Here is a 27,516-nt window from a genome sequence, read left to right as displayed (position 1 = left end):
TATAACCAAAGTCCCTATCGTAACTGAGCTTAAACTCTAAGTAGGGAAAGGCAGAAAATAAAGACGTAAACAATATATTCAGACAATGATAAGAGCAACGAGTAAACTAATAACGGGCCATGGGATAGCGTGATGCGAGGAGGGGCTACTTTCATTAGAGCAGAAGTTTTTAACGTTGGCTGCATGTTAGCATCACCTGAGGGTGTTTAAAGTTCCCGATATCTGTACTGCACCAGAGACTAATTAAACCGGAGTCCTCCAGGAGGGGGAGCCAGGCGTATTTTTAAGGCTCCCCCAGGGTTTCCAAGGTGCAGTCGAGGTTGAGAACCACTGCACCAGACTGACAGATACTGAGGGATCTCTGGGAGAGAACTTTAAGTGGAGGAAACAGCAAATGCAAAGGCCCCAAGATAGCCTGACTGAGCATGTTTAAGGGAAGAAAGCCCAGAGCCAGTGATGGGGGATGAGGCCGGCTGTAGTCACGAGATGGACCTCCAGGTTTTGGTACAAAGCTGGCACTTTGGGGGACTTCCCTGGTGGTCCAGTGGTTAAGAATCCATCTTGCAATCCAGGGGACGCCAGTTCAATCCCTCATTGGGGAACTAAGAATCCACGTGCCATGGGGCAACTGAGCCCGTGTGCCGCAACTACACAGCCCAGGCGCCCTGGAGTCTGCATAGCGCAAGGAAGAGCCCGTGCCGCAACTAAGACCCGACGCAGCCAATAAATAAATATTAAAAAAACAAAAAACAAACCTGGAACTTTTGCAAGTATTTAAACAGGGGAGAGACGGGACCTGCTTTAGACTTTGAGGTTAGTCTGATTCTGCTTTCTGTCCACAAACTGGGGAAAGCTCAGAAAAAAATGGTTTCTCCTCTGGCCACAGTGTCTGGCGTCAGCAGGCGTAAGAACAGCAACCCTCCTATAACATCGCATTTCAATCTGTCTGACGTTTCCCTCACAGAACCTGCCACAGTAGTGACGTCACCCTTGTCTGAATTGGGTGTCTTCCTTCTGGTCTCACCCAAATTAGCAGGGGTTCTGACCTGTTCCGGGCAGCCTCCTGGGCCCACCCCTGGCTGGGCCTGGTGCCCCTGCTTTGGGCTTTCCCACCATCCTCCACTTCTTTCTCTACTAGAGTTCATCTCACCCTGTCAGCATTCTCCCTTTACTTCTGTCTTATCTCTGCCCATGTCCAAACTGTGAGTTAAAGGCAGGGACAATGATTTATTTGACTTTTTTATCCCTACCACCAAACACATCATCGGTACTTAATAAATGTTTGTTGAATGACTGACTTAGAAAATATTCTAAATCCAGTGATTTACTCTCTACACTATATAAGGTCTGGTTCACGTTCTGAGTCAATAGACATTGATCGTTTTCCTTCATCCTAAAAAATTTGGTCTGGTTTGCTGAAAGTTAGTTAAAGGAAGGAAAAAATTAAAAGGATGAAATCTGAAGTTCTACAAATTAAGAATTTGTCCTAGGTTCAGTGTTATGGTTCAGATTAAACGCCTTCCTTAAAGGGCTCATGTGTCCCCAAACTAGCAGAAGGCACCAGAATCCTGGCCCCAGGGAACACCAAAGCCAAGACATATTAAAAGCACAGGATCCAACAGACTACCACAGCTGGCAAGAAGCCAAACACATGCAAACCCGAGAGGGAGTTTTAAAGGGCCGTTGAGATTAATTCCCTTGAAGAAGAATGAAAACCAGATGCTTCCCCTAGGAAAAGAGAGTGCTCGGGACAACAGCAGGAGAGGTAGTGTGGAGGGTAGGCTGGGCTTCATGAGCGATGCTTACCCACCGTTAACCCCAACAAACTGAAGGTTCTTTTTGGTCCCATTACCTCCTGCACGGAAGCCATAGTCTTTCTTTTTCATTATGGATTTAAGGCTGGTCGACGGGGAGATCTCTAGGCAGACACAACATCACAGGTTAGCATGATCTTGGGGATGCCCCAGAATGCAGCAGAACTGGGACTCTTGCTTTGAGGGCACACGGGCTGAAGGTGTGTGAAGGGGCAGAAAGGGAACTAGATAATTTAACTCAAATATACTGAGGGTCTTTGAGGTGCCCCAACCTTCTGGTCAATGCCAGCCAAATTGTTCCGGTTCACAAACCCTCTACGTGTGGATTACAGAGTAGAGTTATTGGAGCATTCTTGAACCATGTGGTGTGAGTGCCACTGTTGTCCCTATCTCAGTCTGGGGAAATCTGAGGCTCAGGTGTGCTCAGGGAATGGCAGAGCAGGAGTAGAACTTGGGCCTCCCGACCCCTGGTCCGGCACCCACTTCTGCTCGAGGGCACCCCAGCGGTCCTTCCTGACTCACAAGCCAGATGACACTTGTGATGTGGGGTAGCCGCGGAAAACACACGAGCGAGAGCACGAGTCTTCTTTTGCTGGGCTTTGCTGGGCTCAAAGTTACAGGAGGCAATTCACAATGAGTACGACTAAAACTAGCACCGAAATAACGAGAAAACAGCCAATTTGTGAGCTGCGGCAGGAAGCAGACTCACACGCTGCTGCCCGTTGAGCAAAGCAAAATATGGTTCCACTTAACTCCAGAGTGTGTGATCTGTTGTAGGAGGAAGAGCCGCTCCGCCAAAGGGTCGACTTCCACATGTATCGCCCAATTTCTCTCTCTCTCTCTCTCTCTCTCACACACACACAGACACAGAGGGAGAGAGAGGGAGAGAGAAAATAATTCAGTAAAATATCTCAGCTCTCAATATAATGATCCTCCAAAACAAGGCTACAAAAAAACCTCTTAATGTGCAAGAACTGGGCAGGACTACAGGAATGCAAGAGCCCAAGAAACAATTAAGGGAGGCAGAGGTTTAAAGCACTCACAGCCAGCCACCCTAGACATCGCCTTTGCACAATGCAAATGAGAAAGAGGCACCTCTCTGGGCAGACACACAGTGCTGCAGGCTTGGCAAGTGTGGGCTGGGTTTCAGCTCCCGTTCACCCTCTGGCACCTTTGTGCCCTGTGCTATGTGAACGGCTGTATGTGGTGGCCCTGCAGTCGGTCCCAACGTTAGAGCAAGGACAAGAGCAGAGGTTCCAAGCCTCCACTGTCGCAGAGATCAGTTTTTATTCCACCGGGTTCCTGGATGTGCTTAAACCTTTTAAAAAAACATATGCATGCAATTAAAACCCTTTTCCCCTTTGACTCGTCAAGGAGCAATGGTTTCCCATCGCAGGCACCAGGATTTACCCGTCGGCGGGGAGGAAGAGGGGCCCGGGGGCTCCCTCTGGGGTGCAGCGTGGGCCGAGTAGGCGGACAGCAGCAGGTTGAGGGAGCTCTGCAGCTGGCTCTGAATGCTGCTGAGCTTGGAGGCGGGCTGCTTGATGGCATGGGCCAGCTCCGGGTACCCATGCTCCAGGCAGCTCCACTGCTCCTGCAGGAGCTCCTGGATCTTCTTAACGTACTGCCCGATAGTGGCATCGGTGGTGGGCGAGCTCGGTGGCCTTCCTGGGCGCTCCTTCCCCGGGAGCTCTGAACCGGCCTCCTTCCTCCCTGCTGGGGGAGCCTTTCTCTCGCTGCTCCTTGGAGAGCCTCTTGCTCCCCTGACTGGACCCTCGGCTCCCACCTGATGGCCTCCCTCCTGGTCAGAGCGTCCTTCTTCGATCCTGAGCTCAGTGGAGAGGCAGCTATGTAAAGAGGGGGTGAGGACCATCTTGGATCCCTGTGGCAGTGACAGCTGGGATGGTGACACAAATTCTGCTGGGCTCCGATCCCCCCATTTGTGACTCTCCTGCCTCCACAGGACGCCATTCCCCTTTCCCCAGGCCCCCCAGCTTTCAGATCTTGTGCTGCCCATAAGGTTGACCCCAATGCTCTTGTCACACGACTCCCTGGTCAAGAGTCCGTGCAGAGGGTCAGTGTTGACCATGGCATCAGTCTGGCCCTGAGCATCTTTGGTGTTCTCGTGGCTAAGCTTTTCTGTCAGTTGAGCTACAGTGCACTCTAGCTCTCGAATCCTCTGCCCCCTAGCCTTGATTTCCTCCTCCTGCCGCTGGAGGGCAGCTCTGACTTGGGCTAGTTCCTCAGTTCTTCCAGACAACTCGCCCTCGAGGCCCGAGAGCTGCTGCTTCAGGCTGGAGATGCTGCCAGGATCCACGGAGGTAAGGCCCAGGCTTTCCTCCGTGACCCGGATACCGATGCTTCTCACGTCTACTTCTACAGGTGGCGGCGGTGGGATCTCGATGATGTTGAGCTCGATTTCTTCGAGGGGGAGCTCATTCTCAGGGACGGGTGATGGCAGAGGTGGGGGGCTTGATGTTGGGGAACCGGGGGGCGTGACCGCCACCTCGGCTTGTCTGCTTTCCTGTTGGTCTTCTGCATCCTCTAGAACTACAAGTGATGAGAAAGGAGGACTTGAGAAAGGGAGGTGATTTGCAGCTGCTTCTTCACCCTCTGGAGGCTCAGGCCCCTTCAGGATCAGCTCCGGTATTCCTGGCACCAGGTCTCCAGACTCTCTGACTTCTAGTTGGGCCGCCGCTCCCTGGGTGGAGTTGGAAAAACCTGCAAATCCTTCCGCAGGACCAAAGGCGCCATCACAGACACCACCTTCGCCCTGAAGTGGGGGGAGGGCGGGCGGGGTAGGGGGCCCCGAGTTTAGGCTTGGGTCCTCTGAGGCCCTGTTCTGCAGCAGCGTGGCCGGCATGCTGGATGCTCTCAAGAGCTGGGGCCGTCCAGTCCCGGAGGCGACCTCAGCCTCCAGCTGTCTGGCGGTCTCCGTCAGCAGGGCCTTCCGGTGGTAGCTCGCCTCGCTCCCGCCAGCGGCTTGGGGGTGATCACCGAGCGGCAGTGGCTGGGCTCGCGCCTCTGTCCCGAGCGACACCTTACTTGGCACCACTGGGGGCCAGTTCGGGTGGGAAAGAGCAGCGTGGGGGCGAGCGCCGCTGTCGGGAAGGCTGAAGTTTCGGGGCAAAGTGCTAAACTTGGCCTGCTTGGCCCGTCTGTGGATAGGAATCCTTTTGATGGTGTTTCCCTTCTCGATGTCATCCACATACTTGAGGAAGTCCAGGTCTAAATGGAAGCCATATGGGGTCTCCACGGAGTAGGGGTGGCTCTTTGGAGTGTCTTTCTCTTCATCCCCCTGAGAGGACTGGTCTTTGGCTGGGAGACATAAGACATGTGAAAAAGAAGCACAACGTTAATGAGAAAGACAGGCGGTGAGACCTAATATCTCTCGCACAAGCGTTCTCCTAAATGTTCCAGCCTCTGAATTATGCTGAGATGCTCACCGTCTTTTGGCTGGGCTGAGAAATCCTGTTATTAAATCAATGTGGACTTAGCCAATGTCTCCAAGGAAATAGGTAGAGGGAATAGTTTCCAATTTGCAGTATGGCATTTCAGTTACCACTGCGGCCAGGAATTTGCCAAATCAGGGTACTAATTGGTAATTATGAATATGGACGTTTCCAAAGGATGAGATACACGATTGTCTCGATATTAAACAAGGACCTTGCATTATTGAAATAGGTCCTAGTAAATCTTGCTAAATCCAGAGATATCAAGGAGCCGTGCCTCCTGCATCATTTAAGCTTCCTCTGATGGCTGAGCCTCTAGGTACGTGAAGCTCAGAACGGGCAGCCATAATCACGCACAGCCTATGCTCTTTTCCACTGGAAAACTGTGTAGTGCTTAACAAACAAGTTTCACTCTCAAAAACTCATGCCAGGTAAGGAAATACCACTTTTTTCACAAACTGGAAAAAAAGGTGGTGGAGGAAAATGGGACAATCCATGTCAAAAGGGACATTGGCAAACATTCCTCCAAGAGGTATGGGACTCATGATTTTTCAGAGCAGCCCAAAGTATCAGGAGAATATCACGATGAGAAAGTTCTCCATCACACCAGGGCACCACTGATCCTGACCCCAGCAGAGGATGCTGAGAACAAGTCAGTCCTTTGATTATTTGAATCCAATGAGCGCCTTCCTCAGGTTAAATCATCTTTGTTGTTTTCATGTTCCTAAGGTGACACCCTTTATGATCTCTGTGACATTCTGCCAAACATGCTCTGAAAATGTTGAGTTCAGGAGAGGACATTAGTGGAGAGCACAGAGGCCAAGAATACAGAGCCTGGAGCCCGGTCTGTATTTCAGCTCTGTGACCTTGGGAAAATTACTTAGCCTCCCTGTGTCTCATCATCCGTAAGATAGCAATAATAACAGGTAAGATGAGATGGTGAGGACTGATTAATACATATGAAGTGCTTAGAACAATGCCTAGCACGTGATGAACGTTCAATACACACTCAATATTATAGTTATTATCTCCGTGGAAGTCCAAATTACAGAGAACTGAAGCCCCCTGATGGAAGCTGACTTGCTGGGTACATAGGAGGGGATCCGCAAATTCTTTGTGTCTGACTGATTGCTTGACTCCAAGAGTAATAGGCCCTGGGGGAAAAAATGACAATATAGCAGTAATTGAGTTCACTTACCTCAACCACTATTTATTGAGCACCTCTGTTGGTTGCTAAGATAGATCTTAAGGACACAGAGATGAATCAGGTATAGCTCTGCCCTCAAAAAAAAAGTATGGTCAAGTAGGAGAAACACCAACAGGTACAATGCAGTGTGCCAAGGATGGTAACAGATACATGCTCAAGGACCAGTGTTCCTTCTTGACTTATTTTCCTAGTTTCTCAGAAAAACTTCCTTGGACTTAGAGGCTAATTCTGCCTTGGTTGGAGAGGGATGACTTCATAAAAGCGACATATAACTGGGTGTTAAATGAATAAATAGCAGTTTGCCAGGAGAATACAAGAGGGTGAAAGACATTGTAGCTGTTTATCTCCAAGATGGCCATTATCAATTCCCACCTTCTCTAGACAGGCAAGGGAATCTTGTATTGAGAGGTGGGGTCCATTTCTCTATGCTTTTGAATCTCAGCTGGCCTGTGACTGCTTTGACCAAAAGAAAATGGCAGAAATGACACTGAGAGAATGCCAAGACTAGGTCATAAGAAGCCTCTAAGTTCTACCTGCGTCTCTTAGAGGGCACACTCAGGGGGAAGCCAGATGCCATATAAGGAGTCCAACTTCCCCGAGACTGCCATACTGTGAGGAAGCCCAAGTAGCTCCAGAGAGAGGTCATGTGAAGAGACGGTGAGAGATGCCTCGCCAGCCTGAGCTGTTCCAGACATCCTAGCCCAGGTGCCAGGCATAAATAAAAGAACTTCAGGTGACTCCAGCCTCAGCCATCATCTGATTTCAATGACAGGAGGGACTCCAAATGAGAACCACTCAGCTGAACTTGTGTTAATAAGGCATGATTGTTTTAAGCCACTAAGTTTTGGGGCGGTTTGTTATGCAGCAATAGACAGCCAGGACAGATCAGATATATGTCAGAGGATGGGCAGATGCATTAAGGTGTGACCATCCACAGTAATTCAGGGTTCTGTAAACACAGTTGATACGGTTGGAACTTAAAGTGTGGAGTAGAAAAAGACAAAATTGGAAAGGTCAGCAAGAGCCAGATCAGGGAGCCACTTGTATGCATGCCAACAAGCTTTGACTTTACTCTCTAGGCAGTGGGAGTCATCAAAGGGTTTTACACAAGGGAGTGACTTGGTCCAATGTGATTTCACAGTGAGCATTCTTACAGAGGATTAGAAGAAGAACAAACCAGAGGCCTGAAGACCAGTTGGGAGATTGCTGACATGGTCAAGGTGAAAGAAGCTAAGGGAATGGAAGGAAGGGGCAGGTTCAAGAAGAGGTGCAAATGATGGCGTTACCTGGGGCACATATAGGGCTGCTTTTTCCCTAAGAGTGATGACATATTTGGACTGAGCTCTTCCTACTTGCCTGTCTGATCTATCCTTCTGGCCAGTGCTACATGCTTGGGGCACAGGAACTGTACTTAGGGAAGTACAGTTATCTCCAAAGAACTAAAGAAGCCAAGTAGACACATAAAGGCTGAACCCTTGAACACTGACACAATCGACCCTACCAGCCTCAGTGCTAAGTAAAGTTGCAGGGCCTGTGGGTGAGCTAAGTCACAGCCTCAGCAGGGAACACAGCAAGACATTGGTGCAGATCCACAGGGTTGGTCCAAGTTGGGTTCCAGAGCTTCTGTGCAGATACCTGGACTCCAGGCAGATAAGGAGTAAACACTCCTCCAGCACCCAAAAAACTCCAATAAGTTTCCATTCACCCACAAGATTTTTTACAAACCTGCTTTCTCCCAAAGAGGCACACTGGTAGAATGACAGCAATTGTTCTCTGTTAGTTTCCCAGCTGCACTTGGCTATACTCTTAGGCCTACTGGCCGGTTCAGCAGCCTCCTGGATTATAGGAACAAGCCAAATCAGAGAGGAGGTATTTGTCTAAAGTTAAATAGGGAGCAGATTTATGATCCAGAAGGCAAAGAACACTCCAAAGGAGAGACTGCATTATTTATCTGCCTATTGCCTCAATTCGGTAGAAATGAACTGATTTGCCCATCAGCCTCTGAGAGCAGGTCCAGAGCACAAATACAATAATAGCATCAAATGAGGAACAGCAGGTTCCAAGGGAAAATATTCCACAAGGGAGACTGAGGTGAATCAAAGAAGTCTGTGAAACTGAGCAGTTATCCAGGATGATGGGTTTAATAGGTGCTTTCCTAAGCTACACTATGGGGTCTCTCTCTCTCACACACTCTCTCTCTCTCTCTCTCTCTCTCTCTCTCTCTCTCACACACACACACACACACACACAGTGTGCTGCTGTGCCTGCCACCCACCGTTCTGCATTCCTTCTCTTTCTCCCAGTGCAAGAGGAATGCTGGACCTTGAATGAGGGAGTTTGATCTGATATGCTGGGAGATCTATGCTCACATTAAGTTCTGCTCCTTTTAATTCTACCTGGTGATAGGTATGCAGGAGCTCAGGATTCCAGGCATTGGGCCAGGGTGAGAATTAATTAGGAGGACTGTCTCTGCTCAAAATGAACTTCAGATCTGACAAACCAACACATAACTGGCTGGAGTTGAATCCTGCCTCTGTTACCTCCTGCCTCTGTGATTCTGGGCAAATTATTTAAATTCCCTATGCCGCAGTCTCTTCATTTGTAACGTGGTGATAAGAATACCTAACTCACAGAGTTGTGATTATTAGCACCGACGCAGTAGAGAACATGGCATAGGTACTGAACAAAGGGGCCAAAAGATGAGGATGGGCTAGCTCTGAACGGGGCAGGAGGAGATTCACGGAGAATGTGCTCTTTCTTGAATATTTAACTCTGTGTTAGGACTACAGCATCAAGGGGGAGTGAGAGTCCAAGAAAATAATTCTGGAGAAACTGGGAAAAACGAGTCAGGGGAGAAGAAAAAAGTAGGATATATGAGGCTCAGAGCTACCTAGAATTCCCTACAGAGTCTCGGTCTGAAAGCACCCCAGATCACTAGACCCTTGGAAAGGACCTGCAAACACAGTCATGAGCCTAAGACTTACAGGTAGGCGTAGAAAAGGGATTAGAAGGAGACAAGGGAAGGAGGAAGGGGCCACAGTCATTACCCTGAGGGAAAAAGTGAAGTGGGGGGCAGGTAAGGGAACCCATCAGAGGCATTTAAAATGAGGAAAAAAGTCCAAAAGCCTATACTCAGTTTCTGAAGGAAATGGGAAAAACAGAAACTAGAGAGAAAGTGGCCAAAATTACAACCAGAAAGAAGGAGAATTAAATGAATCTCTTCAAAAGGCCAAGACAGTGGAAGCTGTCTTTTCCCTCCTCTGCCTTTATTTTGTGAGATGTGTGTGCTTGAAGGGAGGGGTGCCTTTCTTAGCTAGTTGTGGGTGATCACGTGGAAAGCAGCCGTGTCAAGGATGCTGAGCGGGGACAAATGAGGCAAGCAGGAATGACAGGCCCCCGGGGCATTAAGGGAATTAGCTGGTGTTCTGTGGGACCACATTCAGGGAAGCGCTGAAAAGGCAGCTCCCTGGGGAGAGAGGCAGACTTTTGAAATATATGGTAACCGCATTTGGAAAGAAGGATAAGGCAGGGCTGGAGCTGCTGTCCAGTCCTTGAGTCCTGTCCCAGTGAAGGGCCATATAGGCTCTCCTGTTTCCTGACATTTGGTAAATCTGGAAAAAGCATTTCATTAGAAGTCAGGGGATCGGGGTCTAGTCAATGATGCTTGGCAAACTTCCTGGGAAGGGAAAGGGGAACAGTCATCGAGACATTCGTTGGGCTAGATAGTTATTACTCGACAAGCTTACATGCATTATCTCATTTAATCCTTTACCAATCCTGCGAAGTAGGTATTAATACCTGCTTATAGACGAGGTGTGGCAGACTGTTTGCAAAAATAGCCACCATTATAACCCACCCTTATGTACTTCCCTCCCACACTGACCCTAGGCTTGGCCTTGTGACTAGGTCAACAGCAAATGTGACATATGCAGAGATTTGAAAGTTGCTTGCATATTGGAGTTTGTCTGTTCCTGCTGTGCTTGGAACCCTTCTGTCATCATGTGAACAAACCCCAACTAGCCTGCTGGGCAACAAAAGACACATGGCCAAATCATCACCGATGCCCTAGGTGACATGGAGTCAACCACCAGACGTGTGAGTGTAACCATTCTAAACCATCAGGGCAAGTCACCCAGAAGACCACAGACATGTGAACAAGTCCAGCAGAGATCAGTCAAGCTGGCCCAGCCCAGAATAATGGCTTAGCCAACCCACAGAATCTTTTAAGAAATAATAAATATCTTTAAGTCAATACATTTTTGAGTGATTTGTTACACAGCAAATCTAACTGATATAGGAGGGAAGTGAAGCTCAAAGAAGTGAAATGCCTTGGAAAATCACACAGGTATGAATGTAGGCTCTTTTACCAAATCGTGCCTCTTTTTTTTTTTTTTTTTTTTTTTGCAGTACGCGGGCCTCTCACTGCTGTGGCCTCTCCCGTTGCGGAGCACAGGCTCCGGACGTGCAGGCTCAGCAGCCATGGCTTACAGGCCCAGCCGCTCCGCGGCATGTGGGATCTTCCCGGACCGGGGCATGAACCCGCGTCCCCTGCATCGGCAGGTGGACTATCAACCACTGCGCCACCAGGGAAGCCCCGTTTGCCTCTTTTTTAGACCTCTAGCTCCTCATCTCTAAAAAGAGCTTAATGAGTGAGATCATCCTGCTCCCTTCTTGGTGCTTGGAAGGGATGAGAAACACTACAAAAATTACACAACTCCAGTATAAACATAAGCCTTCATTTTCATTCCCTACTACCTTCTCTTGTTCATGTCTGAAACACACAGTTTGGGTTTCCCAGCACCGCCTATTTGGGGACGGTCTCCCATAGGCCTCCCCTGAGCTATTTCCAGGATTTATGGTAATAATTTCTTTCCAACCCAAGTGCTCACTGTAGAACAGGGAATACAAGGGATCCTGCCTACCGTCTGTCTTCTCCATCTTAGAGAATGCTGACCGCCAGTCTCTTGGGCACTCTTCTTCCGATAAGCCTGCAAAATTTGTTGGAGTGTTCTGAAAGAAAGAGGATGGAAAAGTGGAGAGTCTCATTACAATTAGAATAAGTACGGAGGGAACATAGCACCAAGGAAAAAAAAAAAAGTAACACCCCTCCTTGCCTTTCTCCCAGGGTGCCCATGTGGTCGTAGCTCTCCAAGGAGGGAAATTAAAAGCCTATACACACTCCTAGAGTATAATCTTGGGTGTGTCTTCATGGAATGTTAGCAGTGGTTGACACCAAAGGAAGCCTCTGGTCCAACTAGACAGATGAGAAAACTAAGGCTTAGAAGTTAATTGTTCTGTGCAAGGCCTCTCAGCACATTCGTGAAGGAACTGGACCCAGGGCTCCGACAAGCAGCATGGTGCTCTTTCCATAATATCAAGAGCTGAAATCTACTCACTTCCCGTCATGGTAAAAGAATTATAATTCACGTTTTTGGAAAAGCTGGAATCAGAGTACCTATAAGTGATCTGTGACATCCCAATCAGATTCAAGAAAAAGATGAGCTAATTGGAAGGACTGACTAGGAGCTAATAGTCTGGGGTGATTTCTAACCAGGGGCAGAACAAGGGGGAGCTCAAACCTGGGAGCCAGAAGACGTCAGTAACTATGCAAGCAGCGTACTCTCCTGACTCTGAATTAGGGTGCCTTGAGGTTTGATCATAAATTCTCCCCAAAGTTTCAATCCTTTTCCAGCACTATTTCTTCAAATGGTAAACACCCTGGATCCTGCCCCCAGTCCAGTAAATCACCCAGGAAATTGGTTTTTATGATTTAACTCCACACACATCAGAATAATAAATCATCTGTGACACCGCAGCAGTGGAAGCGGAGTCGTTTTAGGAATTCCAATGTGCTCGACCACGCACTCCAGATCAGAGAAGCGTACCAGGGATGAGGGAAAGGTTGGGAGGACGTGGGAGTGAGAGAAGGACAAGGGGTGGCCCCCAGCAACCTGGGATGGAAAATGGGGAAAAAACAAGCAAACTAGGGAAGAGGCCTGGGAAATATCAGGCCTGCCAAATAAGAGGAAGTCTGAAGTCTGCCCGACAGAAGGTTTGGTGTACCCTCTTTCTGGGAGCGTTGCTGCCGCCTCCAAAGCTAGCACCCTGCTCCTGTCTCGGTTCCCCCATAACCACGTTCCACGCAGCGGCCTTTGCCTATGCAGGAGTGGCAGAGCCTGGAAGGGCAGGCAGGGTTTCTATAGGCAGAGACACTCCTTGCAGAAAGATCACAGACGCTAAATACCTCACTTACCTTTGTGGCAACAAGTACTTGAGTTTGGAACTGGAGCAGAGAAGAAGTTAGGGAGAAGGAGGGTGAATGTGGATGGTCCTGGAGGCTAAAAGCGGCCACTGAGGAGGCCGACAGCGGAGAGGCATGGAAGCTTCTAATCAGGGGTGAGGGTGGGTCGCCCTTGTTAGAAAGAGGAGGTTCTGAAACAACCTAAGTGTCCATTGACGGAAGAACGGATAAAGAAGATGTGGTACATAGTATATATACATAATGGAATATTACTCAGTCATAAAAAATAAGGAAATCTTGCCATTCGTGATAACACGCACGGACCCTAAGGGCATTATGCTAAGTGAAATAAGTCAAAGACAAACACTGTATGTGAAATCTTTATTAAACAAAAGAGAACTCATAGATATAGAGAACAGATTAGTGGCTGTCAGAGGCAGGGGTTGGGGGGTGACGGCTGGGCAAAATGGGTGAAGGGCATTAAAAGGTACAAATCGCCCGTTTTAAGATAAAAAGTCCTGGGGATGTAATGTACAGCCTGGTGACTATAGATAACAATACTGTATTATATTTTTGAAAGTTGCTAAGAGAGTAGATCTTAAAAGTTCTCGTCACAAGAAAGAAACCTGTAACTATGGGACACAGTGGATGTTGTGCAGCCATTTCACAACATATACAAATATCAAATCATTACGTTGGACGTCTGAAACTAACACGATGTTATAGGTCAATTATAACTCAATTGGAAAAAAAAAAGAAAAGAAAGAGAGGGTTCCTGGGCAGAGGACACAGCTGCCGATCTCAGTGCCCCAGGTCTGCAGTCTGCAGCCAGGTGTGGGGCCTCCCAGGCGCTGGCAGGCAGGAGAGGCCCGGCAGCTTCAAGGTGAACACTGGGGAAGAAAAAGGTGAGGATGCAAATCCTACACATGGCCCCTCCATCATCACGGCCTCTCCTCTCCTTCTGCTCCCTTCCTCCGCCCCCCTCAAAACATTACTGAATAACAGGCAGAGCTCGGAGCACTTGACACACTCGAATTACCATGCGCAAGTCTCACCATAACCCCAAGAGGATTATTATTGTCCCCATTTTCCAGGTAGGGAGACTGAGGCTGAGAGAGTTTGAAGGCCTGCCCCAAATCATATAACAAGCAAGTATTAGAGCAGGATTTGCTCTCAAGTCTAGTTGACTCCAAGACTGTGCTGGGAACAGAACTGATTTGTAAACATTTTTCCACCCCTGTAAACAAGACTGGTGCTGTGACTGATCCCCAGCTCTCTTTGTGAGGGGAAACGTTTCTGACTCCGATGCTTCTCTGCTTTTCCCCCCAGTACATGTGATGCATCTTCCGGGCGTGCAGCAGGAGAACCGCTCCTTTTGTAAGTCAGTCCTCCTGACCAAAGTGCGATCTGCTTCTCCGGGGCTGGACACCAAGCAAGAAAGCTTCTCCTAAGCAGGAGGCAGCCCCCTGGGTGCAGATGGGCCTCTGGCTGCACGAACTCACCGTCACCTCAGGGAGTTCAATCACACCCACTGCCCTTGGTTAGAGTTACAGTTCAGCCCTTCATATATCAGATCATAGAGCTTCAAATAATTCTGCAGCACCCTTGGGGTCAAAGTTCATTAAAAAGAACTCTATAGAGACCTCTAATCATTCTCTTAGACTTGAATTTTTCTAAAATGAATTTTTCCAAGGCTACAGAAATTAATTAGTTGATACGCCAACTCTCTGAAGAGGGCCAAGCAAGATTTCACTGTAAAGGGCTCTGCAGGAAAGGGGGAACTATCATGCCCAAGTTATGCCACTTCCAGCTCCACGCACCCCAGCCTTCTCCACCTTGGCCCGGGGTCCTTCGCGCGAGTGGGTGGACGTTTGATGTGTTTAGGGGAGTGGAATCAAAGACGAAATGCTACATTGACACATGCTACTTTGTTTGCGATACAACAGAATATGAAAAATAGCTTTGTTGGACACAATTTCCCTTTAAAATGGAATTTTGCAGCCTCCTGGAGCATTTAAAATTTTGACTTAGAAGCAATTTATGACTCGTTCTGTTAAGCCGTATCCCCAGTGTTCAGAATTGTAATACCTGGTGGTGCTATGTAACTTTTCATGTGTTTATGGCCTATCCCAGGATCAAGAATGCCCCATTAGGTCCCAACCTCTCTCGTGAGCTCATCATATTCTAGATGTTTTGAGTATGCATAGCTGGAGCTTTCTCTAGTTCTTCTCCCCTATTAAGCTTGCGAAGGTCAGAACTCCTACAGGACTCATTTCTGTGGCCACGTGTCACCCTCACCCACTGCCCAGCTACATCTTAACATGTGGCAGATCATCTTCAAGCTCCAAATGAGGAACAAAGACACAAAGAGGCTATGTGGCCAATCTAAAGTTACCCAGTTAATTAGGGGCAGGACAGTTTGTGTGACTCCATCACTCCACACTGCTTCTCAAAGCCAATGGGCAGTGAAGAGGTGAGGACTGAGGCTGCCAGCACAAATCCACCAAAGAGGCAGTTGCTGGGCAGACAGCAGTGTTAGCCCATATGTAACTACCAGGCCACGTTAGGAACGGTTCCAGCAGGGTGCATGCCCAGGAGCGTGGATTTCCCTGGGCCAGACCAACTCCGGCAATATATACCCCCACCCTCTCCCTCTCCCCAGTTATTCTTTTTATGATGCCATTTTCAATCTCACTTTTAACCTCAAGTCCAAATACAAAGAAACCTTCCTCTACTTAGCCCTGAAACTGAAACCTAGTTCTGTACGTTTGTCCTCTTCAAACCTCTCTTTATTCTGCAATAATAAAAATGCCATATTTCATCCCAGAACAGGCTGCATGCCAAAATAAATAGCACCTTGGATTTCCTTAAAAAGAAAGCTTGGCTCAAAGCACAGCCTTATTGGCATGAGAATTCTTGGAGAATTCAACCTTACAAAGTCAAATATTTAGCCAGGTAGCACACCAAACAGCCAACTGTCAATCCCTGCAAGACCTCTTGCAAAGACAAAACGCTCTTTCGGAAAGAGAGGAAAAACATTACTTATACCTCATACTGATCTCCCCAGATGATGAGAGCTTCCCGTTTCCCCACTCCAGGGCCCCATGCCTCCAAGTGGGAACGTCCCCTGTGCTAAACAGCAAGAGGCATCTGACGGCACTGCTTAACGTTAAGAGGGCTGAAGTCCAGGCACTGGGGAAGTGAGATGCACTCCCGAAAAGGATTCCATCAACCGAGTTCTCCAGCCAGCTCACTTCCCACCAACCCAGGAAACAAAGAGATAACTCATGCTCGATAAATGACACATTAACACAATCTCATTAACTCCGTTCCCACATTTTTCTGCAAGTGTCTGTCATTTTTGCCTGCACTGCAGCAGCTGAATCTGGAGTTTCGTGAAGAAGAGAAAACCGTCGGAAGGAAAGCTGGGACCACATTACCTTCCCTTGGCATCCTCCCCCTGCCATAGCCTGGAGCTGGGGGAGTCACCTCCTCCCGGAAAGCGGGGTTCTGCTGCTGGACCCGAGCTGATGGCTCGTGAGTCCAGCACAGCAGCACTGGCTCCCCAGCTGTTAAAGATTTGGTCAGGTGATCCGTGACCTTGCTGGAAAAGCAAATACTGACTTCCCTTTCGCTCCCGGGAAGAGGGAACTGGGGTCAGGAAGGAATTCAGTGCTCAGTAACCTGATACTGGATCTTGCAGAAAGAGGAAGAAAGCTCAAATCATTCAGTCGGAAAGTTAGTTCCCAGAGCTGCTCCCAGTTCAGAGGGACGCATCTAAAGATGCTGAAACGGTGCACGCCTTCCTCTGCACACTCCCCCAAAGCTAGGCGCTTATCTGGGGTGTGGGGGGGGGTCATAATTAATTATGCTTTTCCCCCTCCTTCCCTGCAGCTGAGTGGCTCATTAATAAATTTGCTCCTAAAGAGAACTCAGCGTCCTAAGGAGCTGAAACCCTCCAGTGGTGCATCTCCTTCTTCCAGGTTCTGCCTTAGAAACGTCCTCCCCCCGGCTGCCTCCTGGGTCCCACGGCCAAGCAAAGCTTCTGTGAGTGATCCCCAGACTGCTCGCTGCCCTGATCAATCAGTGACTGCAAGTCTGTCGGGGCAGAGCTAGAAGAAACAATGACCAGTGAGTTCCCGGGGCCAGACTGGCAGCTCCTGCTTCCTGCCGCTATGTGAATCTGATGCCCCAGCACCAAAACGCACCCAATTCTGGGAGAAAGAGAAAAGCAAGGAAGTACCTACTGTAAGGATCCAGCTCCAGGCAGGGCTTCTGACTGCAGAGCAGACCAGTGACTTCCGAAGGGCAGGTGCAGGAGCCGGGGAGAAGGCAGCTGTGGAGGAGGACGGTCCCAGAGTATCCCAGGCAGGCGCCGTGAAGTGTCTCAGCCAGCCCACTGCAGCCACAGCTCTTTGGAACAGAGGCAGGTGTGAGGTGCAGGCACAGAGGCTCCAGGCTCTGCAGATCCAGCAGCACTACTAGACCTGAAGGAGATACAGGGGGTGGGTGCAATCAAAACGGGGCCAGGAGAGCATCTGGGCTCCTGTATGCAGGCTCAGCAAAAGGATGCGAGGACCTTATCCCCTTGACCTTCTGTGGCTCTAGCCAAACGAGGCTGTCCTAGGAAATGAAGCCCCATCAGCAAGACATGTCGAAGCAGCTCTGACCTTTACAGACACTGCCTGTCGAGATGTGCTCTCAGAGGCGAGGGCAGATTCCTGTCTAACCCGCACCGAAATTGATGCCAGAGCTGAGTGTCACCCTGAAGTGCTGACTGCATCCAGCCCGGGACATTGGAAACACTTCACATCCAGAGCCTCACACCAGCTTAAGGCAGCCAGGCAGGGCTGAGCATCCCCATTGTCCAGGTGAAGAAAATGAGACAGACTCAGCGAATTCCCTTGGCTCACCCAGGAGTGAATCTGGATTCAAATGAAGACTTCAGGGGGTAGAATTCTGTGTTCTTCCCACTACACTGGATCAAATTTCTTATTTTCCTTGGAAGACTCCAGAGCATCTTGCTCAAGACGGAGGTTAACAAATTTACCGAAAGGCATGGGGTGATGTGATGAACGAGACGATGGAACACCAACATTCACTTTTCTCAACTGCTAAAAGTATTTAACTAGTACACAGACCAAACCACCAGAATTTTAAAAAAAAATCAGAAATGTACCTTGAACTCTGAGGTTATATTTTAAAATATACTGAGGAGCAAACTGTCTTTCTGTTAGATTCTAAATGATCATCGACCATCCCCTCTGAATTGGCTAGAGAACGGCTAGAAGCATAAGACATTTCACCAGGAAGCTGAGTGAAAAAGAACTCTCCATTTCACCAGGTCCCGTGACCTTCTAGCCACCCACTTTTCCTCTCTGCTTTATCTATATGATAGAGGTAAGCCTTCTCATTTCCTCTCGCAGGATAAGTTCTTCCTTATCCAAGACAAAATGGTGAGAGGCTTCCTTGCAGAGCTGAGCCTTTCTTGAAACACCCAACGTTCTTCCAGGAACACTGGCCAGCTCCCGCCTGTCCCCCAAGCTCCACTCAGCATCCCCTCCAAGTGCAGTGGCCAGCCTTCCTGCTTACACTGCTCCTGTCAGCCCTCAACCGCCGCAGGTGTCACCTAAATTCTAATTGCTGCCACTGTGTCTCCCTGACCAGGATCACAGGCTAGATGTTCAGTAAAGTTTGTGAAACTGAACTTATCCACAATACCGACGACTCCAAATACAAGTGACCTCTCCAGATACTCCCTTAGGTACCAAGAAAGCACCTCTCCTTTCCAACAGGTGCCAGGCCTCTCATCAGATTGAAAAAGACAGCAAGCAGAATGAGGGAAGGAAATACTAGCCCCTAGCAGTGCCATAGATCAGCTTGGCTCAGATGCCAGGACAGAAGATACACACACACACACACACACACACACACACACACACACACACCTCTAACCCTCCTTCTTCAGCTCTCTTTCTGAAGATGGGTAGCATTTTCAGTTCTCTGAGCTCCATGTGAGATGAAGGTTCGGGCACTGTGCTGACTGCCTATGTCTCTAATAGGTGGAGAGATTCTTCTGTCTTTTCTGTCTTTGCACTTACCCAGTACTCTCAATTAACTCCATGGTCAAGCAGGGAGGTGAGCAGAACCGAGAATGTTACCCACCATCTTCCAGATGAAAAAACAAAGTTGGTTCCCAAGGGTATAAAGCTAAGAAAAGGCAAAGGCTCAACTCAAACCCAGATGTTCTGTCTCCCAGTCTAATACCCTTTCCTCTAAACCACGCAGCCTGAACTGGGCATGCAGGTGAATGCAGGAGACACACAAACTCCGGGACGTAAGCTTCAATGCTGGTGCTGTCCAGGCAGAAGGTGACCTCACATTTAGGGAAGGTCTCCATGAGAAACACCAACAACTTTCTCTAGGGGAGTCTGAGCTTCTTTGGGGGCGATCCCCTCCATAGCCTCTGGCCCTTGCCATGCGGGGATACTGGCATGTCTCTACCCTTACAACTCACTCATGCACATGTCTTAATATTAGTAGCCAATTTCATGTTACCACCTATATACCCAGAAAATTCTCCTGGACCAAACACACTTATCCACCAGAACTTTTTTGGCAGGAATCATTTAGCCGAGGGGAGGTTTGACTCCTTTCGCAATTTAGAAACCTCCAACTTTTATGGCCCAGGTCCCTTCTGCCCATGATGGGAAAAAGGTGGGCCACCTAATTCAGGCAAGATGGCGCCAGGCAAGAGGGAGAAGAGGTGGAACTATCTGAAGAATGTGCCCTTTATCTAAGCGGCCCCTGAGGCTTTTGCACTTTGCTCAGGGAGGTCAGCTATTACGCAGCGCAGCGCCGGGAAGCAGTGCGCTGCTTAGGTACACGTGCTGCTGAAACAGCCTCTCAGAGCAGACTGGTTACAGCCATTCTGACCAAATGCAACTTCACTGGACAGAGAAAGAAACCACACATGGGAGATCTGTGGGTGTAGGTGTCCAGTGGGAATGAGCTATTCAAATGATTGACCCTTTAAGGCAGATGAAAATTTCTCAGGCACGAAACAGGGCCAGTTGCAGGGAGAGAGGAGCCTGCACTAACCAGTGAAAAATGCTCCTTGGAGAAAAAGAAAGGCATCAGGCCCACGGGGAAAAAGACCTCTAATCCTCATCCCTCCCTTCACTTAGACCCTTCCAGAATGCTCTTAGTCTTTGACTCAAACACTCTGTTAAATAAAGATGCCAATAGACAAATGATGAAGGGGCACAAGCAGGCAATTCAGGAAAGAAGAAATACCAATGGTTAATATTAAAAAAAAAAGTTTAACTGCATGAATTAATAATAAAAAAGATGCTAGAAAACATCGAAATGCCATACTAGTTATTTACCCTACACTGCACCAGGCACTATAGGTCCATTCCAAAACCAGCCAATTTAATTCCCACAATGACCCTATAAAGGAGTATTGTTATGTCCATTATCTGAGGACAAAGCCGAGGCTCAGAGCAGTTGCCCAGTTACTGAGACCATCAGTGCCAAGATTCAAGTCCAGGTAACGTGCTGCCCTTAACCATGGTATGACACAGACTCTCTTACAAGTTAGAAAACACAGATTTTTTAAAAGAAAGGTCCTCAGGGTTGATAAGAATGTGATAAGGGGACACACCCTCCGCAGAAAGTCGCAGCAGAGTCATGTCCATCTATTTTGCATATTTTAACATAATTGAAGAGCACGTTCTAGAGTGGCTAAGAGTCTGGACTCCAAGTCAAGAAGCTAGAATCCCAGCTCTGCCAGTGACTCCGTAACCTTGGACAAATTATTTAACCTCTCTGTGCCTTAGCTGCCTCACTGGTAAAATAGGAATAGTAATATGCTTTACACACCATGGATCTGTCAGGAGAATTACATAAGATGACAATACATGTCAACAACTTAGAACAGAGGCTGGTATGCAGTCTGTGTTCAATAAATAATAGATACATTAGCTAGTAACATAATGATACAAATTCAACTTTGAATTCAATTTTGTATTTAAAATTCTAATCACATAACACTTAGAAAATATACCTGCTTTATAATGATTACTATAAATGGCTGTGCAAGATTCCATGGACTTAGGCCTTATTTTCCAAACCCAATCCCTCCTAGAGGTCATTTCATCTCAAGTTGAACTCTCCCTGTAATGCTACTAGATCAGCCAGCCTGACAGACAGGTCTCTGGGCAGGTCTCCAGGGAATACCCCAATTCCAGGTGCTGGAACCCAGCTACCACATATAACGATGAATGATTAAGAGCAAAGATTTCAAGGTAAGATAGACCAGGTTCAAATCCTGGCTGTGTGACCTTGAGCAAATTTCCTTATTCAAGAAGAGCCCAGCTCAGGACACGGTTGTGAGAACCGCACGAGATAAGGTACAGTAAGTGCTTGTGCCAATGCTCAGTATGTAATGAACACTCAGTAAATGCTAGCTATGATTACTTCTTAAAACCCACAGTTTTTTAAGCAAGGAAAGGCTAGGGATTGCATTTATTTTATTTATCACCTTATTCCTAACTGTTGGCGTGGTAGAAATGCAACAAAAATATGTTGAATTAATGAATAAATAAACGGATTAATAGATAGATCATAGAGACTGCTAGAGCTGGAAAGGATTTTTTAACAGCCTTATTTAGATATAATCTATATACCATACAATTTACCCATACAAATTGTACAATTCAATAGCTGTAATATACTCAGAGTTGTGCAAACATTGCCACAACCTAATTTTTTAAATTGTGGTAAAATATACATAACATAAAATTTACCATTTTAACCATTGGTAGGTGTAGAATTCAGTGGTATTCACAATGCTGTGTAACCATCACTACCATCTATACCTCAAACGTTTTCATCATCTCCAACATAACTCTGTAACCTATAAAACAATAGCTCCCCATTCCCCTTTGCTCCCAGCCCTGGTAACATCTATTCTACTTTCTGTCTCTATAAACTTACCTATTCTAGGTACCTTCTATAAGTGGAATTATGCAATATTGGTCCTCCTATGTCTGGCTTATTTCACTTAGCATGTTTTCAAGATCCATCCAAGTTGTAGCATACATCAAAATTTTCATTTCTTTTTATGGTTGAGTGATATTCCATCATATGTAAGTATCACATCTGGTTTATTCATTTATCTATCAATTGACACTTGGGTTGCTTCCATCTTTTGGCCATTGCAAATAATGCTGCTGTGAACATTGCTGTGCAAGTATCTGTTTGAGTTCCTGCTTTCATTTATTTTGGATATATATCTAGGAGTGAAATTGCTGGGTTATATGGTAATTTTATGTTCAACTTTTTTTTATATATAAATTTATTTACTTATTTATTTGTTTATTTGGCTGCATTGGGTCTTCGTTGCTACGCATGGGCTTTCTCTAGTTGCGGCAAGCGGGAGCTACTCTTCGTTGCGGTGCGTGAGCTTCTCATTGCAGTGGCTTCTCTCATTGTGAAGCACGGGCTCTAGGCACATGGGCTTCAGTAGTTGTGGCATGCGGGCTCAGTAGTTGTGGCTCACGGGCTCTAGAGCACAGGCTCAGTAGTTGTGGCACACAGGCTTAGTTGCTCAGCAGGATGTGGGATCTTCCCGGACCAGGGCTCGAACCCATGTCCCATGCATTGGCAGGCGGATTCTTAACCACTGCACCACCAGGGAAGTCCCCTATGTTTAACTTTCTGAGGAACTGCCAAACTATTTCCAAAACAGCCGCACCATTCTACATTCCCACCAGTAATACATGAAGATCCCAGTTTCTCCATAGCTTCACCAACATTTGTTATTTTCTCATTAAAAAAAATCATTTTAGACATCCTAGTAAGTATAGTAGGTGTGTAAGTATAGTAAGTATAGTAAGTATAGTAGGTGTGTAAGTATAGTAAGTATAAGTATATACTTACTAGTAAGTATAGTAGGTGTGTAGTATTATCTCATTGTGGTTTTGTTTTGTATTTCCCTAGTGACTAATGATTATTGAGCATCTTTTCACGTGCTTATTGACCATCTGTATATCTTCTTTGGAGAAATGTCTAAGTTCTTTGTCCATTTTTTAAAAAAATTTGTTTGGTTCTTATTTATTAGGATGAAAAAGTATCAGATATTTGTCTGTAAACATCATCCATCTAATGAGATCATCTAAGTGATCCTAGTTTTAATTTCATACATGAGAAAATGGAGACAAAATAATTTCCCTAAAATCACCGTCACTTTTTTTTATACAGCAGGTTCTTATTAGTTATCTATTTTATACATATTAGTGTATCTATGTCAGTCCCAATCTCCCAATCCATCCCACCACCACCACCAGCAACACCCGCCCCCGCTTCCCCCCTTGGTGTCTACACATTTGTTCTCAACATCTGTGTCTCCATTTCTGCCTTGCAAATCGGTTCTTTGTCCATTTTTGAATAGGGTTGTTTGTTTTTGTTGTTGTTGTGTTGTCAGAGTTCTTTATATATTGTGGATATTAACCCATTATTAGATATGTGATTTGCAAATATTTTCTCCCATTCTGTAGTATGTCTTTTTGCTTTCTTGACAGTGTCCTTTGATGCACAAAGGTTATTTGATGAAGTCCAATTTATCTATTTTTGTTGTTGTTGCCTGTGCTTTGGTATCATATCCATGAAATTGTTGCCAAATTCAATGTCATAAAAATTTTCTTCAATGTTTTCTTCTAAGAACTTTACAGTTTTAGCTTTTAAGTCTAGGACTTTGAACCATTTTGAGGTCATTTGGTTTAAGATAAAGGCCAGCTCCATTCTTTTGCATGTGACTATTCCCAGAATCAGTTATTGAAAAGTCCACAATCAGATTTTAGAACATTTTCATCACCCTCAAAGGAAACTTCATACATGGGATTTCATTTTTATAAGGAATTAGGAACGTAATGAGTTATTGAGAATTAATAAACCTTGGCATTCATAAACAAAAATTCGTTTATTAGAGTTTACTGAGAATATTAAGTCTCTGTTCTATAAAAATGTGTGGCCTCCATCCACTGGTAAACAACACTGCAGAACTAGGGCAGGAATTCCCACAATTCTCAGGAAGGGTGCTTTGTTATTACTGCAAAAGACATCTGTCCTGCTATTTTGGGCTACCCAGAGCCATGTGAACACCCTTCCTATGTCTGGGTTATTTCCTTCCTTAGGAGTTCCACCTCCTCAAGGTTGAAAACAGAATTTATAGTGCCAGACTCCTTTACAGCTAGGACCCAGTCGTGGGACCTGCACTCAGCAGGCAGAGGCACCCGGGCCAGACCTCAGATTGGAAGAAAGTGCCCTGGAAAAGGAAGGGCTGCAGGCAAGTGATTCTGAGGAGGGTGGTGGAGTGACCTGACACCCTCTGACAAATTCCTCTTTTATGTAAGCTTGCTAGAATCGGTTCTATTGTCTGCAACTGTGACCCTGGACTGCTACGCTGCAGCATCACCGTCGGCTTGGTTTTTAATTGCTCTATTCCATGAATTTACATTACTTGCAGAATTACTCTCTGGAGTTTCTGTTGATTGCTGTGTCCTGAGGATTTGCTGCATGACCATTTAGATTATTTTTCTCTTCCCCTTTATCCTTTGTTATTACCAAATTCTTTCTCACCGGAAAGTGGGAATCCGTGGGCTCGGTGGGCCACAAGGTCTTTTGCTTGGTTGAACTGGGCCACAGTCCAAAGAGCTTGGGAACCACAACTTGGAGTAAACCAAGGAATTCAGCCTCCCCTCCTCCCTCCTGGGTCAGTTCAGTGAAAGCATCTTAAGGGTAAGCACATACACACCCTCTGCCTTGGGGCACCCCTGCACCCACCCTCTTTGGGCAGCCCCCGGTCCCAGCATCATGGTCCCGGTCAGAGTCCAGCGGAAGCCTTCACAGGCATCAGGCTGGCTTTGGAACACGGCTGCAGGTGCAGACACTTTAGGGCTTGCGTGGGCTGTGGCATCTGCCTTCTGGGTTGGGAGGAAGATTTTTCTTGGCGCAGGGAAGTCAGTTAAACCAAACCGAACCTGATAAGTCATCTCCAGACACCTGGGTGAAGCCAGTGATGTTTCCAGATTTTTCAGGCAAGTTGGAAAGCTTTTTATTATTATTTTACAAGGCCCCGCCTGGCCCTCTAGCAAGCACAGTCCAGAGAGGAGCGGGCATAGGTGATGTGGGTCAGACAAGATGGTGAACACTCAGCCTCAGCAGCATGCGACTGAGGGAAGGTCGGGCATCTTTAGAGATGAACCAGAGAGAGGCAGTGAGAGACGAAGGTCTCTAGAGACTTCTATCAATCTCAAATTCCCTTAGAGATAGGGTTCGCTGTCAGTGTACCACATGGCAATACAAAGGAAGTTCATACACTATTGTGGTTTGGGTTTTGTCTTGTTTTGTTTTAATGTGAGTAAAGTCACTAAGAAAAGATGTTTCCAAAACTGACATCCCATGTTTGTATCACCCCATAGTGGTTGCGAATTGGTAGCAGAGGACAGGCAGGCTTTCATTAGGTAACTCCAATAAAAAAAATAAAGATGCTCACATCTTTTCTTTCTTTTTTTATATTTTATTTTATTGTTTTATTTAAGTAGAGTTGATTAACAATGTTGTGTTAGTTTCACGTGTACAGCAAAATGATTCAGTTATGTGTGTGTGTGTGTGTATTCTTTTTCAGATTCTTTTCCCTGCTCACATCTTTTCTTCCAGCCAGATTTTAGGGCTTTTTTTTTTTCAAGTTGAGGCCCCTGTTTCATGCTTTGGGGTATCCTTTAGGTCACCAGCCCATGGCCTTGCAGGTGGCGAATGTTCAATCAGTCCTGCTGATTATCTACAGTTGGGAGCAGGGAAACATAACACAGGACTTTGGACCTTATCTTCACTTACTAATGGGGAAACTGCAGCTCAATGAGTTGCCCATACCATACAGCAGGGCCAAGGTCAGATTCTGCTTTCTAGACTCCTGCTTTCCTTTATAAATTTCATGCTGATGGCCCTGGTCTGCAGTAGGCATTGGAGAGCACCAAACTGATGGCTTCTTTGAAAACAATGTGGCTGGTGTCCCTAGTTTATATGTGGGATAATAGCCTGATGTTGGTAAAGAGAGCCAGAGAACTGCTCATTCTCCTAATGGTGACCTTTGCTTGCAGCTTCTGGAAACAGACAAAGTATGATGCACAGCAATGGAAATAGTTGCCAATGGCAATTAAGCACGTCTTCTGTACTGAGTCCTTTACCCATCCTCACTCAGCCCTGGGATGGTCCTATCACGATTTCCCTGTAAATGAGGTAAAGATGGCCACCTTATGGCCCAGCCACAGCTCAGGGTTGTGTTCAAAGAAACAGCATTTAAGTAGAAAAAAATGAATTGGAGGCAGTCCAAAGCTTCACTGCAGTCTCTAGAGAAAACACAAAAGAGGAAGTGCATTCTTAGCACAAAGCAAAAGTCTTCAATTTTTCCTTTCCTATCTCTGCTACTCTCAGTATCTATTTCCAGCAAAGTAACTGCTCCAGAAGCAGCGTGCTCTGATCCCCAACATCCCTTATGCAATCCCTTCTGCCCGGATCTTCACTCCCTCACCTCTGGCATCTACGCACCCATCCTCTGCCATCTCTCTATCCTCGTCACAATCCCAATATTGGCTCCCTTTGTCCAGAGCTTTCCCATCACTGGATGACCCCAGTCGGCATAATAGTGGAGGGGTAACAGCCAAGCAAGCTATGCCAGAAATTTTCCTAGAAGGGAATTACTCGAAGGCTCTACGGGCAGAGAAGTTTTGAATACTCATGTGTTTATGCTTTTATTCCCCGTCACACCCATTTTACAGATTAGAAAACTGAGGTGGCATCATCATAACAGTGACTACTCATATTGTTATAATAATGATATCATTGTTAGCCAGACACTCTCCAGTATTGTACAATGATGACGTTTAATTTCACAATGATCATACTGGGTAGGTACTATTATACCCTCTTCACAGATGATAGGCTCAGGGCACAGGCTAGTCAGCTGCAGGACTGGAATTCAAATTGAGGTGTGTCTCACTCCAGAGACCAACCTCTTAACTACGGTGTTCTCTGTCTCTCAGGTTCTAGTTCTGCAACTGTCTATGAAGTAAGTTGCCAGTGGAGTCAGAACAGAAAGAGAAGGAACGAGACAGGATTTAGCAAAGGAACTAATTTACCGTTAAATTCCATCACCAGCCATGCTCGTTAAATATCAGATGATTATCAACATATAAACAACATTTGGGAGGCATGCAATAGGACTATAAATAAGGTAAATTTATTTGCAAAGGAATAGACTAAGGAATGCAGTGGCTTTCTGATTAACTTAAAATTATTTAATCAATACAACACAATTACTTTTCAAATAATCTTTGAAAGTTCCAAGGCGGCTTGAGCTGTTTAATTGCTATTTAACCAGATAGCAGCAGTCAAGTCACAGAGATGTGAATTTTAGAGAAAATGCTCTTTGCAGATCTATCGCTCTGTCAAATTTTCCATTAGAAAGATGTATTTTTCAGGCTTTTAGGTTACAAGTTAATTTCCTTTCTTTGTTGTTCAAAGGGGCAGGGAGGGTGGTGTGGCTGCTGCAGGGACCCATGGCTCCTTCCTCGTATAACTCAGGAGAGAGATGTACCTCCCTGCCAGTGGGGCAGTTTCCCCCAAAGCAGAGGGATGCCGCTGCCAGTGACTCCGTGCAGGCCCCAAGTCCAGCCCAGATTTCCCTTAATGGCTCTGCATACATAACCCATGAGCATCCTTGTGCCAAGACTTGAGCCA

At 46.6% G+C, this 27,516-nt stretch overlaps 1 protein-coding gene across 2 annotated transcripts in view; it reads right to left on the bottom strand.

Annotated features, from left to right (window-relative positions):
• KANK4 (KN motif and ankyrin repeat domains 4) overlaps positions 1 to 17,096 on the bottom strand; it is a 38,911-nt gene extending 21,815 nt beyond the window's left edge. Inside the window, exons 1-4 of one of the 2 annotated variants that reach the window (XM_060304917.2) lie at positions 16,962 to 17,096; positions 11,396 to 11,483; positions 3,225 to 5,132; positions 1,807 to 1,918 (exon numbers count right to left, since the gene is read on the bottom strand). In XM_060304917.2, the coding sequence (XP_060160900.1) occupies positions 1,807 to 1,918; positions 3,225 to 5,132; positions 11,396 to 11,411 (2,036 nt within the window). In that variant the 5' untranslated portion in view covers positions 11,412 to 11,483; positions 16,962 to 17,096. Of the gene's footprint in view, positions 1 to 1,806; positions 1,919 to 3,224; positions 5,133 to 11,395; positions 11,484 to 16,957 lie in introns of both variants that reach the window. The other variant, XM_060304919.2, reaches the window with a different exon arrangement.
• Between the last annotated feature and the right edge of the window lie 10,420 nt (positions 17,097 to 27,516).

This window comes from Globicephala melas, chromosome 1, assembly GCF_963455315.2.
Source record: "Globicephala melas chromosome 1, mGloMel1.2, whole genome shotgun sequence".
Taxonomy (NCBI): Eukaryota; Metazoa; Chordata; class Mammalia; order Artiodactyla; family Delphinidae; genus Globicephala; species Globicephala melas.
The sequence above is the reverse complement of the archived record's forward strand: the minus strand, read 5'-3'. Positions and strand labels throughout refer to the sequence as shown.